Below are 16533 nucleotides of genomic sequence, written 5' to 3' on the forward strand. Positions count from 1 at the left end.
ACAATGTGACGTCAACATGACGTAGATCTCGCTGGCGCGCCACGATTTAAAGCGCGCGACCAGAGGTCACCACTATTTTTTTTTCAGCGGTGCACGACAAAGCGGAAACAGGAAGCATGGACAAGTTCGAGGGCAAGCTTTCCGAAGCTTTTCAAAGGACGAACATTCCACCTTCTTTTTCTTTGTTTCTTGCAAGCAGGCTCAAAAGCAGATGTTCTTCGACTCCAATATCATCTTAGCCACTGTTGACATTGACGTCAATGCTGCTGCCAGTTCTGCCATTCTTTACCTTTTTCTTCTTCTTCTAGTCCGTAGAAATAGCAAAGTCGGTAGCCTTTCCTCAGTTGCGACACCTCTGTTCAGGAGAAGACTGGTGTCAGTAGTGACTGGTGTAACTAGTGTCACGACCACCACGCGCGAGTATAAATAGTTACGGCGCTCCTATGACGTCACGCTGTCACGCAACAGGTTGGGAATGGCGAGTATACTGCACGTTTAACACACCTGAATGTCTGACCGAACTGGTCTAGTTGCATTGTGCAGTAGCCCTTCCCGGAGCCTTCATTTAGCTGAAGTCTGTTTTTCTGAAATCATTACTATTAAAATATTTACAGAAATGATCAGTGCTGGCTGGAATTTGCAAAGTGTGTCATTCTTGACAGTGACAGGTATAAGATTCATATTTATTTACTTAGGATTTTTCGTTTTCTGTACAATCATACAACGGAATGATACAAAACCTGTTTTAGGGTGGTACAACCCAAAGGTCATAAAATCATGGTTTCTTATGTTGTTTTCAATCAGGATCTTCACAACGAAAAACAAGCAAACAAATCAGAAACTCCATGAGAGTAAATACAGTCCTATGATGCCCCCTAGTGGAGGTTTATGTACTTTCCATGGCTCAGTGATGCATACTATATCTAGAATGTCACTTCTCTTATTTTACACATTTCTTTGTAAACGGAAAAACTAATAATTAGCATCTGTACAAGAAGGGCTCTGACTATTTCTATATGCCTGAAGTCAGCCGAAACATTCAGGAATCAAAAACACCACGACAGCTGGCATGTGTCTTAAATCTGAGTCATAGGATCAATGTCATTCACTGACCCCCATGACTAAGTCTTTAAGTTTAGCACGCTTAGCCTGTGTATCAAGCCCTATTTGGAGCTGGTTCCTGGACGGGTCGCTCCTGGGTTGCCTTTACCTTCAGCCCCTTTAACCACACTCAGTGGCTTGTGGAGGGATGAGCTTGCCTTCTGGGTCACCTCCTGCTCAATCTTGTTCCTGATGGCAACCTCTAGACCCTTCAGGGAGCAGCAGAGGAACTCATGTTAAATTTAGGTTAGCAGTCAAGCTCACTGGTGTATCTGTTAGATTCTTCTATCAGACTGAAAGAGCCAGGCTGAGAGAAACTGCCACTTTTTGTTAAACGTGTTCTCACCTTCTTCAGCTTCTGTTGCTGAACCACTTGAGCCTTCTTTGGTGCAATTGTCCTCCCTTTACAAAAGGAAAAAAAAAAATTATATATATATATATATAATATATATATATAATATATATATATATATATATATATATATTTTATATATATATATATATATATATATATATATACACATACAATTGTCCAATTTCTTAAATCAGATAGGTCTGAAATGTCATTTGTCCTTGTTACATTGTGCAGAAATACACTGATTAATAAGCTGTCTGTATTACTAGAAAACAGTACCACTACCTACCTACTTACTAACTTCAAGGTGTATCTGTCTACATCATTGAGCTTGTCAGTAATGTGTCATTTTTGTTAAGATACATTTGGAGTAAAATATTCCTGTAACATTTGCTAGTTAGTTAAAACTAGTAACCGATTGTATAATTACACTGTAATGGTTTATGTTACAAAAGATTAAGCTCCATTTTCCTTTGTTGTGATTATATCTGGTGACAGAATGCAAAACCGATTTTACCTTGTCACAGTTGAATAACGACAGTTTGGAGGGTCAATGGGACATACATAGAACCTCAAAATCCCATTGACACCTCTTTCCTCTGCAAATCTCACAATTTGAAACTGCCTCTGAAAACGGGCGAATCTCAACAAAGCTAAAAGTTGACGCCAACTCCTCAACTCCTAGTCTTTGTCACGCCCCAAAATTTGCATAGGCTACACCACTGACCTGAGCAAATATGGGCCGTTTTACAAAAATCGATGGCTAATTGCAAATTTTGTCCAACTGTGTGTTGCAGTTCAGCAGGAGCTCAGCAGGCTAACGTGACAGTGGCCGGTGCTGCCTCGCCGCCCGGCGTGTCCTTCATAGACCCTTCATAGACCCTGGCTCGCTGTGAGCTAGATGGATCTCCGTCACGACCGGAAGCCCGCGGCGCTCCATACCAGCGCAAAGTCACTGTTTCTGGGTTACTGGACTACCAAATGCCGAGGCCCTAACGGAGCTCCAGGGCCTGCACCTGGCCGCGATCTTTACCCCTAGGATTGAAGGGACACCAGCAGCTAACGAAACCCCTCAAATTCACAAAAATGCATTAAATTGAAATCGGACACAAGCGTTAGCTTTGTAAGACCTTAGGGTAGCTGTTATATAAGTGGCGTGACGAAATTCAAACTGTAAATAAACTATAGTTATGCCGGCAGCCGGCCAGCTCCGCGGAGCCCCGAGCCCCGGTTGTCCAGTAACCCAGAAACTGCGACTTTCTCCTGGGTATGGAGCGCAGCAGGGCTGCTGCTGTCTCGTCAGACTGTGTGGACCTCCTGAAGTCCGACACGTCTTACCAAATTTGCAATTAGCCATCAATTTTCGTAAAACGACCCATATTTGAGCTTTATATAGTTGATTTCTCGCATAAAAGTCTCAGAAGTGAATTTAATAACGAAACATTGCAGTGTCTGAAATATGAGACCTGCTGTCTCGTCTCCAATGTATCTGTGTGTGGTTCCTCAACCAATCAGCGCGCAGCTCATCTAAATATTCATGAGCAAACCACATTTGGAAGAAATGCTCTCGTTCCAAATAGGGCCAAAACACAGGGATGCATAAGGGCCCATAAAATAGCAACCTTGCAATTTTCAGCCCAATCAATGTTACATACCCTGTTAGGAGACCTTAAGGAACAGTGTGAAATACCCTATATAATCATTCTATCACCCCTTTAAAGTCCTTCAGTCATATTGAATCACATTAACATTAACTTTTTTCTTTATATACTAAAAAAAGGAAACAACACATGTGAAGAATAGGTATTCAGCGGTTTCCTTAGCAAATATCCAACACATAGGAGTTTATTCTGTAACGTTAAAGCGATTAATCTAATTTAAGTACTCCTTAAGTACCTGCGTCACTGGCCAAATGCTTTCAAAAGGTTTCCATTTAGTCTGTCGCTCAGCTTACTAGCTAAACTAATACAATATTTAGAGGAAGGAGCATAACCATGACCCCTACTATTTTATTCTGCTGGATATTGTAAATATTCAAACAAGTCATTTTAACGTGTTAAGCTGTTTCCACGCAGGTCACACGTTGTGATTTGTCTAAAAAAAGTGTTCATGCGCGTTTTTCACCAACTCATTAGATAACAGGTGAGATTTGTAATCCATACCTCCTTTCTTCGGTCCTTTCTGTTTGTTTTGTTGGTGTTTTTTAGAGGCTCCTGGCCGCTGAGTTTTAAACTTCTTTGAACCTTGAGCCATTTTTGCTAACCGGAAATAATGAAATACACATAGGAAATACACGAAGAGCTGCTCTTCTTCCTCGTTACTTCAAATAGTGGGTTTCTTCCCTCTTCTTTGTTGCATTACCGCCACCTACAGGAGTCTGTAATACAGTGTGATCGAGGCAGACAAAAGGCAACTCATTCAATTCGCTGTGGTTTTATTCTTTTTACTGTACTGATGTGAAAGAGAAATTTCTTAATTCATGACTGCACTTTACAGCATTATATTCATATACATATATATTTAAAAAAAAAAATCAAGTTTTGAACCATTTCCACATTACAAAATTAACCCAGATCAAGTGATTATCAATAACAACAATAACATACTTCCACTTAAAGAGGCCATCTGAACAACACTCCTTCCATGGTAACTGCAGGCAATACTAATCATTGAGAATAATACACAAACACCTGCTTTGATGAATTAAATCAAGGTGGAAAATACGTGGCAAGCAGTGCTTCATTTTGGCACCTGATCAACAGGCGTGTGTTGGGCGTCTCAAGGGGAAGGTTGGTAGAACATCTTTTTTTTTTTTTTAAACACAGTACTATATCGCTGCGGCTACAAAAGTGTAATGCAGAAACAATTCAGCTTCAACCAAACACAACACACTAGCCTGAATCTAGGCTACTTTGGCAAACTAAAAGCCCCGCCACAAATCTTTTGTCACTTTTGGTTCACGGTACAAACATTAGTGAGATTATGTGGAGAAGTTTAGTCCAGTTTATTTTTTTTACAATCTGTCAACCTGCTTTGCTGCAGCCTGGCACATTAAGTGCATATGTTCATGCATTTCAGTGTTTTGAGTCTGTGTAGGCAGACGGAGAGGTAGTGTGTATGGTTGAGGAGGCCTCCCCAGTGTGGTGTACTAATGGCCTAGTCACTAGGAATCACAATGTCATGAAATAAAACAACAAACCACAGCCAAACAGTTATAATCATGATGTACAGACAAACAAAAATCTCGTACCTCTTAAAGATTTAGAAAGAAATAATATGTGGCGTGTCTGACTGCCACAAAGTTGCTACATATTTATGGAACACGGTCCAAATTTGCCCCTAAACACGTGATGTCTTAATCTGTACAAAACAAAAAGAAAATTCAGTGTCTTTTACGCTCGTGTGTGACCTAACAGCATCTTTGTGAGTTGAGGTGCGATGGGTGAACAGAGAACAAATGAAGAGGTGGAAGATGAAGGAAGAAGTAATCTTACAGGAAGATATGGACAATGACAGTATGGATACTGAAATTATTATTAACATTAAGTTTTTTTTAAGGGCGTTTCTCTGGGCCTTTCAGCGGTTCTTGTTTTTTTTTTGTCACTTGTTTAAATGAATAAAGTTAGTGACAAAGTCCAAAAGGGCCGTGTATGAGGTCAGAAGGGGTGTTAAGAAGGTAGACTAGCTTATTTTGTGGCCAGGGTTGAAAGATATGGCTACATGATATAAACCAGGGTGAAGGAAGGACTGAGGGGCTGCTGTCTCTCCGGTCATGATGCCAGTTCACATCAGTGAGCTATATTGGTGCTGCACCTGTAAGGCAGTGATCAGTGTGGGCCACCCCGAGTCTGGCCCTGTGACATTCAGTGCAGCGAGTAGGTGTGTCCCATACAGATCGCGATATCTGGGAATTTTCTATGGAGCCACTTAGAACAACAAACGCATTGTCGGATGACTGGCCAGTTACACACAATCAATAACTAGTGGTTATGGTCACTGTCAGGTTTTAAAACTAGAGAGTCAATAAGGGTGCGTGATGAAGGTAGGGCTGCAATTAATGATTAATTAATTCATATGATTTCTCATGACAAAACTGAGAAAAATAGCAAATATTCACATTTGGCCTTTTTGCTTGGAAAAAAAACATAAGCCTTAATGTTATCCAAGTAGTTACTGATTATTTTTCTTAAGTAAAATAGCATTTCAGTTAAGAGGAGGGATTAATGCAAAAAGTCTAAACACATTCTGAACAGAGAACAAAGGCAAGAAGGGACTGTCCTGTCCTGCCAAAAAGCAAGTTCATCTGAGTTTAATATTACATTCTGATTTTTGATGGTATCACGCTGTGTCGCAGAGCTCTCTGCAGACAGATACTTCAGTGTGGATAAGACCCCACCAATCTTAAAGGAATAGTTCACCTCAAAATAAAGACATGAAGTCATCTACTGCTCATCCCCACATCAAGTTTTTGATTAACTCTGCAGTGTGTATGGCCACATTAGTTGTTCTCATATTTCTCTCTTAGACTTCTGAGTAACTAAAGTTAAAACCATCTTTTCACAGATCTATATAGTAAAATACAATACACGCCTTGCTTTCCCTAACACTTTCAAATACCTGCATAATGTCCAGACCGAGGGTCTTTAGACCTGCATTAATTGCTTTTTTGGCTACTTGGGGGCAGCGCAACAAGGTGTAAACACATCATTATTATATTACCACCTTATAAAGTTGTTAAGGCATGTTAGCAAACAGCCACGCATGCATCCTGTGGACACAGAGCAACATAATCATTAATGTGGAGTCATGTTTGTGTCCAACTGACAAATCAAAACCAATATTTACTCTCAATTCAGCTCCGTTTTGCTCTCCACCAACTCCCTGGGGGAATATAAACAAGTCGCTTACTGTGTCTGTCTGTTATTTGGTGCTAAACAGGTAGTGTGCAGTGGTTTTACCAGAGCTTTTCCAAAACGGCGTCCTTTAAAACTAAACAAAGTTGTGAGTGCAGTGAAGAGTGAATCAAAACAGTAACGTTGCCAGCTGTAAAACCAAAACAATAAGCTGAAAGAAGCTAAAACACTCCGTGAAGCTGAAGAGTGGAGTGACCATTCTATCTAGCTGAACTTTAGTGGCAAGCAGGGTTCTTTAGGAAATATCGATTTGAACCATTTGATTATAATTAATTTTTATTTTTTTATTTTTCTAGGCTATAAAACGATGACCTTAATTTGAGCCAGCCATACCAGAACAAAAAGAAGCTACATATTTATTTTATGGTTAGTTGTGATTAGTTAAGTCTTGACTGACATGCAAGTGAGCAGATGACAAAACCTTTATTTTAGGGTGAACTATTCCTTTAATGGAGATGCCTGTATTACAGAAATACAACAGCATAACAGACCTCTGAGATCATGGCAAAAGCTGTTATGGCAAAAATTACACAAGTTCCCTCAATGTTTTTTTTTTTTTTTTTGATTTTTCAATCTTACAGAGCGTCTTTTGCAATATGGTGAATATTTGTATGGTGCTGAAATAAGTATGGTTACATATATATATATATAAGTACATTATGAGAATACAAGTATGGTATGATACAATACAACTGGGAATAGCAAGATACAAACAAGCAATGAGGTATACATACATGTATTGTCAAAGGCTTCAGCTGACTAACGAGGACCGATCAAGAAATTCCAAATTTTGCTGCACGGGGTAAAAAGTGAGAGTGAAATACAATTGTTCATATCACTAAAAATCTGGTTGTGAAAATGTATGAGCTATAAATTTGGATAATTCCTCTACAAAAAGGTTTCTACGCAAATAAATGAAATGTTAATATAACATTTTTTATGTCAAATTTAATATCAAATAACCACATATTTGGTTAAAATAGTAGTACCTTTTACTAGCAGGGGTTAGTTTTCTACATATGTACACACTACCAGCAAGAATATGTATTTATTTACAAGTGGGTAGCAGCATTTAGAAACAGTGGCTGAGAAAAAAGCACTACTTTGAAATTAAATAAACAGTCATGCCACTTAGACATTTTGGAGGTTTTTTAGTTTGTAGTTGAAGAAGTCCTGAAAAATGACTTCATCATTTTTTTGCCAAATAGAATTCATGGGATTGAGTTCAGCTGATCACTATTCGTTGTCACAGAAGCCATTTAGCATGGAAAGAGGCGACAAGAGAGAATGAAAAATGGAATGGAAAACTTGGGAAAAGGTGAAATTGGTAAGACCATAGAAAACAAAGAGGGACATAAAAGAAAGTGGAGTGTGTCTGCTTGACTCCCTGCAGTGAATGTGTATGTGGGTGAGTAAGAGACTGATAAACATTTTTTTTTCTGTGTGCACCACTGACATGTAACAGGGACTGTACATTGACCAAAATTAAATTATAACACAACTATGAGTGTGTGTGTGTGTGTGTGTGTGTGTGTGTGTGTGTGTGTTCTGTGATGAAATGAGTGTCTTTGAGTGTGTGACGTTAAGGTGCAGTGGTGCACACGGACCACCAGGTGTGGCTGAGTGACTCTAGAGGGCAGTCAGGCGGCCGGTGAGTGCCGCCTGGAGCTCAGAGGGGAGGAAGACTCCCAGCTCTGTGATGATGCCTCCTGTGATGAGCTGGTGAGGGGTCACGTCAAATGCTGGGTTCCACACCTCGATACCTACAGTAAAGTTAGGAATGAGTGACATGGTTAAAAACCAAGGTAGGTGATACTCTATATCTGTGGTTCCTAACCTTTTTTGTCAGCGGTACCCCAACAGCAGATGAACTTAAGTATATTTACGTTTAGCTATCTAGTTGAACCATTTATCAATTATTTTTAGCCAATTCACCAGCTATCCATTACTTTAGGCTAACTATGTCAACTGTTTATTTGTTACTTTAATCCAACAATTTTAACAGTTTATTTATACTTTTACATAACTAACAGTTAATCCCAACTGACTAACTGTTTATCCCTAACTTTAAGCTAACAATTTGAACTGTTTATCCCTTACTTTTAGCTAACCATTTTAACCATTTTCTATTTTTTTAAGCTAATTCGAAAGCTATGCATTCACTTTAGATAATTAACTGTTTATTCATTTCTTTGAGCTAACAATTTTAACAGTGTATCCGTTAGTTTTACATAATTAATAGTTTGAACTGTTTATCCCTTACTTTTAGCCAAATGTTTTACCCATTATCTATTATTTTTAGCTAATTCGCCAGCTATCCATTACCTTTAGCTAACAATTTCAACTGTTCATCCTTTCTAGCTATTTATTTTAACCACTATTCATTATATTTAGCCAATTCACCAGCTACCCATTACTTTTAGCCAACTATTTCAATTGTTTATTTGTTACTTTAAGTGAACTATTTCAACTGTTTATCCATTATTTATAGTTAATTGAGTTTTCTATTACTTTTAGCTTACTATTTCATCAGTTTATTCATTACTTTAGTCAGCTAACCAAGTTCTTCTGCTTATGACCCCTTAGACTTAAAAGAATACGCCACCGTTTGTTGAAATAGGGTTATTCACCGTCTCCTCTATATTTATATAGGTGGGCAAACGCATTTTTGTCTCAGTTGTTCCCGAGTAGCAGCGCTTCGGCTGTAGCCTACTTCCAACCAATATAGTCCCAACTCAATATCTGCCTATGAAAATCGTCTAGTCTTAATCTGCATTGCTATTTGTACTCGTTGTGAATAAGTAATTATGTTTTGTTTTTGTTGTTGTTGGGTCACTTTTACTCACGACATGCTTACCGGCAACATAGGATTCCATTCACTACGCTAAGCTAAGCTAGCGGCGGGGCTACCGGACTAAGACAGTGCATGCACTGAGACAAAAATGCATTTGCCCACCTATATAAATATAGAGGAGACGGTGAATAACCCTATTTCAACAAACTGTGGCGTATTCCTTTAAATCTTTAAAAATGGGTCACTAATATGTATTTTTATTTTTAAAAAGACTAGAAAAGCTGGGCACGATAGTGTTTTTGCTAATTACTCAAAAGGAGAGTAAATAGTGCATTAGCTGGGGACCATTTTCAGCTACAGATGAATCCACATTTGGTGTTCCAGTGAGTATTTAGATTAGCAGGAGGGTGTATGTGGGATTGATTCTACAGTGCCTTTGTTTAAGGTAATAAAGGAACATGTCAAAAGGTGCAACTGTGTGTCTCAATGTGATTTTAATAGCTTTTAGACAAATATGGAACTCTATGGCGCAGAGGAATACCTTATCACAGGCTCTGACTACAGTTAATACTTGTTAGTACAATTAGTTAATTGCTGGTCTTTTAATGTAAAATAATGGCCTTATAATAAAAAAAAACAGCTTTATAATTTTATTTTAAAATTTACAAGAAGGACCAGAGAAGGGTGTAAGAGAAAAGTTAAAGAGAGAGGAAAATGTAATGTAAGTACGAGCACACATCCTCCTCTCCGGGGACCAGTGTGCTCATTAAATGTGTGCTTTAATTACTGTGATGTCACTGAGCACCTTTCTGTTCTGGCAACGTCATCCGAGATCAAATGACTAAATTCAGTGATAACAAACACCTAAAACACACCGCTCTTATGGACTTTGATGCAGAAGTCCGTAAGGGCATCGGGCTGTCTCACTGTGAAACCGGCTAAGCGATTGAGGGCTTTTAAAAAAAAACAAAAAACACTTTCTGAACACATTTTGTAAGTCTGCAATTCTGCAGACTTTCTTGGGGGACTTGCCCACAATTCATCGCATGCCAATGTTAAAAAACAATGGCTGGGGATGCCCTGATGGCCTCAGGGTTTAAGCAAAGAGATTATATTTATTATTACCTCTTTGGTTTGAGGCGCTGACCATGAACTGCAACATCTCTGGTTTGAATATTGCCTGGGACCTTTGGTGTATGTCATTCCCCATCTCTCTCACCCCTCATTTCCTGTTATCTCTCTACTGTCACTGTCTAATAAAGGCATCAGAAAATCCCCCAAAACATTAAAAGACATCTCAAGAAAAAGTATACCAGCAAATAGCAGCAAGAACTTTGTGAAATCGGAGCCCAACACTTTACTGGCAACAAACATGCCTCTGTCCCCCTTCCTCATTTGGATCCCTTGCATCCTCTTTAATGCTGGCACTTACACTGCAAGTGACGTCAATTAAAGTCTGTGAGGGTTCAGTGCTTAAGACATTGGAACTGAGCCACACTCCATCTCTCCAAGCCTGAATGTTTTCCCATCACTCTCAGTCCTTAACTGAACTCACTGTTTGTACCTGTTCCTGTCATTTTATACTTTTTAACAACATTTGTGACTCCCCCTGACCCCCCATACAAAAACCACCATCCCATATTTCTTACCCGGGGCAGCAATGGGGATTCCATTTATACTGGTGAGTTCCTCAGGGGGGCGCACTTCGATGATGATGTCCCTGCCGCTCTCTAGGCTCAAGTCGCATGACGTGCTGGGTGCGGCAACATAGAACGGAATCCCATGGTGCTTTGCGGCAATGGCCAGCTGGTATGTGCCCACCTTGTTGGCAGTGTCACCGTTGGCAACCACCCTGTCTGCACCCACCACCACAGCTGAGAGGGACACACAATGGAAAGAAAGTTTTGTGATAAGAAAAGAGTAAAGTTTGAATAAAAGACACACACACACACACACACACACACACACACACACACACACACATACACACACACACACACACACACACACACACACACACACACACACCTGTGATGTCCATTTCTCTCATGGTGAGGGCTGCCATGCTGTCTGTAATGAGTGTAGCAGGGATTCCCTCTGCTACCGCCTCATAAGCCGTCAGTCTGGATCCCTGGTTGTATGGCCTCGTCTCTGTGCAGTACACACGCTTCAGCCTGCTCAGCGCGTGGAGGCTTCGCACCACACCTACACACAAACACAGTTACAGTGCCATAAATATTTTACCCTCTTTTCTCATTCACACCCAGGCTCCAGTCTTACCGAGTGCGGTCCCGTATCCAGCAGTGGCCAGCGAGCCGGTGTTGCAGTGTGTGAGGATGGTCACAGAGTCCCTCGGAACGCCAGACAGGATGTGCTGGGCGCCATAGTTTCCGATCTTCTTATTGTCATTGACGTCACGCTCCAGCATGTCTTCGATCCAGGCAATTACACTGTAGGAGGGGGAGGGGGGGCCACAAGAGGTGAGAATTGAAAAGAGGCTCCGTCTGCCACTGTGAAGTTAATGTGACCATCAATTCTGCAGTTACAATATGTCTACACGTTTCTGTTTGTCCTGACTTTAGTTTCTCTATATCTCTTTCTCTAATTTTCTCTAATCCATAATTTATTTAAAAAGGTGCAGTAGGTAAGACTTATAAAACTAACTTTCTGTCATATTTGCTGAAACTGCCCCTATGTTCGAGTAGAACTACATGAAGCAGGTCATTTAAAAAAAAAATCCACAGCTCCCTTTTCAGATGCACCAATCAGGGCCCGGGGGAGGGGGGGGGGGGGGCTTAGGAGGCTGTTTGGGCTTTAGCAGAATGGGGGGAGGGACTGAGAAGTTGTCGATGTTCAAATTCTTTGGCTAAATCCTGGATCTTCACAATCCTACCTACAGCACATTTAAAAGGGAAAATTTGCCACCTTTTATGTGGATGTCCAATCAGTGTTGATGGTAAATGTAGCCAATTGCATGAAGCATAAAAATCCTCAGTGTGCGCTATATTGACCTGGGAAAGCGGCGCTCGCAGCTGCAAAATCTGTTGTTCCTGCATCCAGTGACGTCATTTGACGTGACAGTGATGTAGTTGGATGTAAGGAAAGAACTACAGGCTATTTCAGCTTGGATTTCTAGATTCCATTATGTTTCCAACAGCAAAAATGGCATCCTAAAATATGAGACTGTGATGGCCATGGATACATTTTGCAGTGTTTTGGCTGACCCAGATACTCAGCCCAATGTGACTGAATGACTGTAACTGATATCAGAATCCTGGCTTTTTATAATGACATTGACAAAGAAACTGTATTAAATGTGGATTGGTCATATCGGGTAGATATCCGATCCGCTTCATAAGGCCAATATTTGAGCCAATATCGATCCGGCGTACTGAATTAGTGGATCTCCACCCAAAATGTGTTGTATTGTGATTGTCCCAACATGACAGCCACTATCCACCTGGATGCTATTCAACACCAACATCTCTCTCAACCCTTCACATATGTTCTGCTTGCCTGCATGTACAACTCTAAACTACAGTCATGTCAAGCAAATTAACACTGTAAAAATAACACTACTCAGGGTTTCTTTTTGACATTGACAATTAATCTGAAATGACATACATATAGTATACAGGCTTTCCAATTTTCACATTTTATGTGATCTGATAACTTTCACAACTTTTTCAAAAAGACACCTGCAGCTGTGGAACGCCAGAACGAGGAAGTGCTATAGAAGCAGGCCAGCAGCTAACTTAAAAAATTCACTAAAAGTGCACGATAAAAGCAGTTTAGATCATTTCAATTCACAGTATATATTTTACTGATATAACAGAGCAAGCAACCCATATGCTCTTTGTTTGCTGATGGAGTGTCTATTTGGCCTAAAAAGGTATCCTGTGGAGTGTTCTTGAAAACAAATAAAGTTTCTGTTTACATTCACTAAATCTCACTGTGTGTATCCTTAAGGCCGTTTTTTGTTTGTTTGGAGGCAGCATTGTTCACATCATGTTTACTTTTTTCTTTTCTTTTTTTTTAAAGATTATTTTTTGGGGGCATTTTTAGGCCTTTATTGACAGGACAGCTGAAGACATGAAAGGGGAGAGAGGGGGGGAATGACATGCAGCAAAGGGCCGCGGGTCGGAGTCAAACCCAGGCCCGCTGCGTCGAGGAGTAAACCTCTATATACGAGCGCCCGCTCTACCAGCTGAGCTATCCGGGAGCCCTCATGTTTACTTTTTAACAGTCTTCTTACCTGCTCAACAGCCACCAGTAAATAAGTGGAAATGGAAAAGTAGAGTGACTAAGAAAACAATTAAATACATTTATGCTCTGAACAGGGCCCATATTAACCGACTAGGGGGACACATGGAAAACCTTTGCAGTCGGCCCCAAAATCACCCTGTTTGTGACAAGTTAGTTAAACACAATAGCCTGACAAGCCAGACCCACATCAAGATGTTGGGTCTGGGAACTCACCATTGGCAGGGCTCAATCCGAGGGGCGGGATAAACGGTTGTCTTTCAAACTCCCTCTGCACCCATAGCCAACCAGAGCAACACTAGTTGATAGATTAAACTTTTGCCGTATCCGGTCGGCAAAACTCCGAACACATCTCCCTTCCTTTTTTAAGAATAACTTCAGTGCTTAACTCCAAATCTTCCAGAGTCGCGGCCAAAGCCGATTCGAAAGGCCGCTGTACGCCAGCAGCAGCAGCCATCTTCTTTGTTTTCAAGTAGCAGGGAATTCACGCGGAACCGTCGCAACTCTGCCGTCCTTATGTTAAGCCCGCCCAACAACTCCATACACGACGTGATTGGCCTGACCAGAATTTGGTTTTTCCAACTCGCAAGCCAACGGAGAGTTGCTAGACTGACCCTGGCTGCAAATTATATTTGCTGCCGCTAGGGTGCGTCTAGATTTCTAGGCTATAAACACAAAACATTACCAACCAAATCTTCAATTAAAAAGGACAGGTTCCCATTTTTTTTAAGTCGATCTAAAAGCAATACTCAATGTCAATGTGTATTGAAAGACTTAGTGTTTGCTGTGATTATTCCTCCTGTCCATACTGGCCCTTGACTTTTAAAAAGTGATTTTAATGTAAGTGTTGGAGACACAGTTATTGTTCTGTGCAAAAAGGGTTAAGGTTAGACAGTTTCCTCGCTGAGCTCCAGTGGGGGAATAGTAACAAGAGAAAAGAGTGTAGTAAAAATACAGAAACTTATACCCATTTGATTTGGATAAATCATACTGCTCACCTCACAGCCTCACATTAGCCTTGGTTGAACTTTGAAATGAGTTTTTTCATGGAATTGGGCTATAAACTTTGTCCCCATCACTTACATTAAAATCACATTAGGGAAATGGTCTGTGAGTGTAGATGTAAAATATGTAAACCTATCATTTAATCAATGTTTAATTTGATCAAATGACCCCAAACCAACTGATAAAACAATGAATATGTGCAGTTGCCCGTTGGGCAATCTGAGGCTGTCATCTCTCTAACCAGCCCACCTTTCTCTGAGCTGCTCCGAGTTCTTCTCCATGCTCTCGTTCTCAGCAAACTCCATCAGCTCGCGGGCGGCGCGGCCCATGTTGACGGCGGTGGGCCGAGCTGAGGTCAGGTGACACAGAGACTCCCTAATAAAGGTCACGGGATCATCCCCCCCAGCGCCTGCCCGCAACTCCACAGCCAGGCTTAGGCAGCCGACGATGGCGATGGCCGGGGCGCCCCGCACCTGGAGGAGGAAGAGGAAAGACAGCATCAATGGTGGTCTTCGTCTTTGGTTTCTATGCCAACTTTCTCCCAGCTGTCTCCCAGTTTTGATGAGGATTATTAATCTCTTTCTACCACACAGAGTTGTAAGTGGGTGACTGATCAGAGCCCAAAGTTGTCAGGACAGCTTTGACTGAAATGATATCATCTGTCTTGGGAGTCATTTCTCTCTCTCTCCATTAGACTCCGTTATCATGACATCACCCTCTCTGCTTATGGTACATTCCTTCACACTCACACTCACAGTGTAGTGCTGCTGTGTGTGTGTGTGTGTGTGTGTGTTGCCGGGAAGACAAAAGGGTGAATATCTGCCCTAATAAGTGTACATCTGAAAATGTCCCCAGCTGTTACAGAACTTGAACAACATGTAACTATCTGAACACCTCTATATGTCAGGGATTTGGGTATTTAAGGAGACATTAGCTGATGTGTCACTGAGTACAGCATAAAACCAAAACGCGAACAAAAACCATGGCAAAGGTCATTAATTATTCATCAATAATGTCTCCCAAAGAAAGAGGAGGGGGAGCATATTTCATGGGTGGGTGGCTGTGTGCAGATGCCTAGTTTCAGGATAACGAAAAAAATACTATATATGTAAAAATAAATACTATATAGAAATGATGTTGTTTTTTTTGGTGGGGGTGGGGGGGTGCAGGTGCATCCAAAACAAAAATACAGGCCGACAGCGAGAGAACGGCGGCCAGCATTTGGCAACATATGCGTGTAGCAGTTTGAGCACAAAAGACCAAACAGACACAAAAACATGCACAACGATAAATGCACAAGCAGCGGGCATGCAGGTCGACTGGGAAGTGGGAAAGAAAGAAAGGAGCTCCGTACCTTCATGGACTTGATGGCCTCGTAAGCGTCCTGCACCGAGCGGATCTCATCGTAAGCGGTCTTGTGTGGCAGCAGCAGCTGGTTTAGGATCTGCAGAGAGCCGGACCGGTAGCGGATCGCTTCCAGCGTCATGGCCGAATAACGAGGCGGGATCGTGGGAGAAATAATAACACGGATGGACCGGTTGCGCGCACACGCACTCACACACACTCTGTCACACTCTCTGTCACACTCTCTCTCTCACACACACACACACACACACACTTTCTCTCTCTCACACACACACACACACACACACACACACTCACTCACTCACTCACTCACTCACTCTCCCCCTCTCTCTCTCCCTCTCTATCCCTCTGTGAGCGGATACACGTTGAAGTGACCGCGGCCTGGCTGTGTCAGCAGTCCCGGGAGCCGTCGCAAAGAGAAGAACCAAAGTGTAGCAGGAGGTGGAGGAGGTGCGGGTGGGACGGAGTAAAGAGAGGATAAGGTCTGCTGTGTGGTACGGGAGGATAAGTAGGGAGAGGTATGAGAGAAAGGCTGGAAACCTTCACACTGACAGACAAGCAGGGAGGCAGACACGGAACCACGTGTTCACCCGAGCAGGAAGCTTCTCTTCTGAATCCACGCCCACCAAAGTCTCGCGGGTTGTCCAATGTTCTGTTCCTGTGCACCCTTAACTGTCTATGTGTGCACCATCCCCCTCTCTTCTTTCCCCCTTTGTCAGGAGAAATTTCACATTCAA

At 41.5% G+C, this 16533-nt stretch overlaps 2 protein-coding genes across 3 annotated transcripts; both read right to left on the reverse strand.

Moving 5' to 3' along the window:
- Positions 1-662: 662 nt before the first annotated feature.
- Positions 663-3827, reverse strand: c4h19orf53 (chromosome 4 C19orf53 homolog). The gene is made up of 3 exons (XM_031288830.2): positions 3619-3827; positions 1448-1503; positions 663-1310 (listed from the first exon to the last, which is right to left on the reverse strand). Exons 1-3 carry the CDS (start codon positions 3707-3709, stop codon positions 1164-1166), a joined length of 294 nt encoding a protein of 97 aa, XP_031144690.1. The 5' UTR covers positions 3710-3827; the 3' UTR covers positions 663-1163.
- A 636-nt stretch (positions 3828-4463) lies between these two features.
- Positions 4464-16428, reverse strand: mri1 (methylthioribose-1-phosphate isomerase 1). 2 transcript variants are annotated; one of them, XM_036000817.1, is made up of 7 exons: positions 16122-16428; positions 15786-16063; positions 14681-14904; positions 11444-11613; positions 11192-11368; positions 10813-11037; positions 4464-8132 (listed from the first exon to the last, which is right to left on the reverse strand). In XM_036000817.1, exons 2-7 carry the CDS (start codon positions 15915-15917, stop codon positions 7999-8001), a joined length of 1062 nt encoding a protein of 353 aa, XP_035856710.1. In that variant the 5' UTR covers positions 15918-16063; positions 16122-16428; the 3' UTR covers positions 4464-7998. The 2 variants fall into 2 exon arrangements, with proteins under 2 accessions (XP_035856710.1, XP_035856711.1); XM_036000818.1 differs by having other exon boundaries at positions 15786-15975; positions 16026-16428.
- Positions 16429-16533: the final 105 nt, after the last annotated feature.

Source organism: Sander lucioperca, chromosome 4 (genome assembly GCF_008315115.2).
Source record: "Sander lucioperca isolate FBNREF2018 chromosome 4, SLUC_FBN_1.2, whole genome shotgun sequence".
Classification (NCBI taxonomy): domain Eukaryota; kingdom Metazoa; phylum Chordata; class Actinopteri; order Perciformes; family Percidae; genus Sander; species Sander lucioperca.

Bases quoted from the DNA above. Each gene is read 5' to 3' on its own strand.
- c4h19orf53 (XM_031288830.2), bottom strand. From the start codon at position 3,709: ATGGCTCAAGGTTCAAAGAAGTTTAAAACTCAGCGGCCAGGAGCCTCT. The intron at 1,504-3,618 runs GTATGGATTACA...CCTTTTGTAAAG, and splicing joins GAAAGGACCGAAGAAAGGAG to GGAGGACAATTGCACCAAAG. The intron at 1,311-1,447 runs GTGAGAACACGT...TGCTCCCTGAAG, and splicing joins AGCAACAGAAGCTGAAGAAG to GGTCTAGAGGTTGCCATCAG.
- mri1 (XM_036000817.1), bottom strand. From the start codon at position 15,917: ATGACGCTGGAAGCGATCCGCTACCGGTCCGGCTCTCTGCAGATCCTA. The intron at 11,614-14,680 runs GTGGGCTGGTTA...CCCCTCCTACAG, and splicing joins TCGGAGCAGCTCAGAGAAAG to TGTAATTGCCTGGATCGAAG. The intron at 11,038-11,191 runs GTGTGTGTGTGT...TGTCCCTCTCAG, and splicing joins GAGAGAAATGGACATCACAG to CTGTGGTGGTGGGTGCAGAC.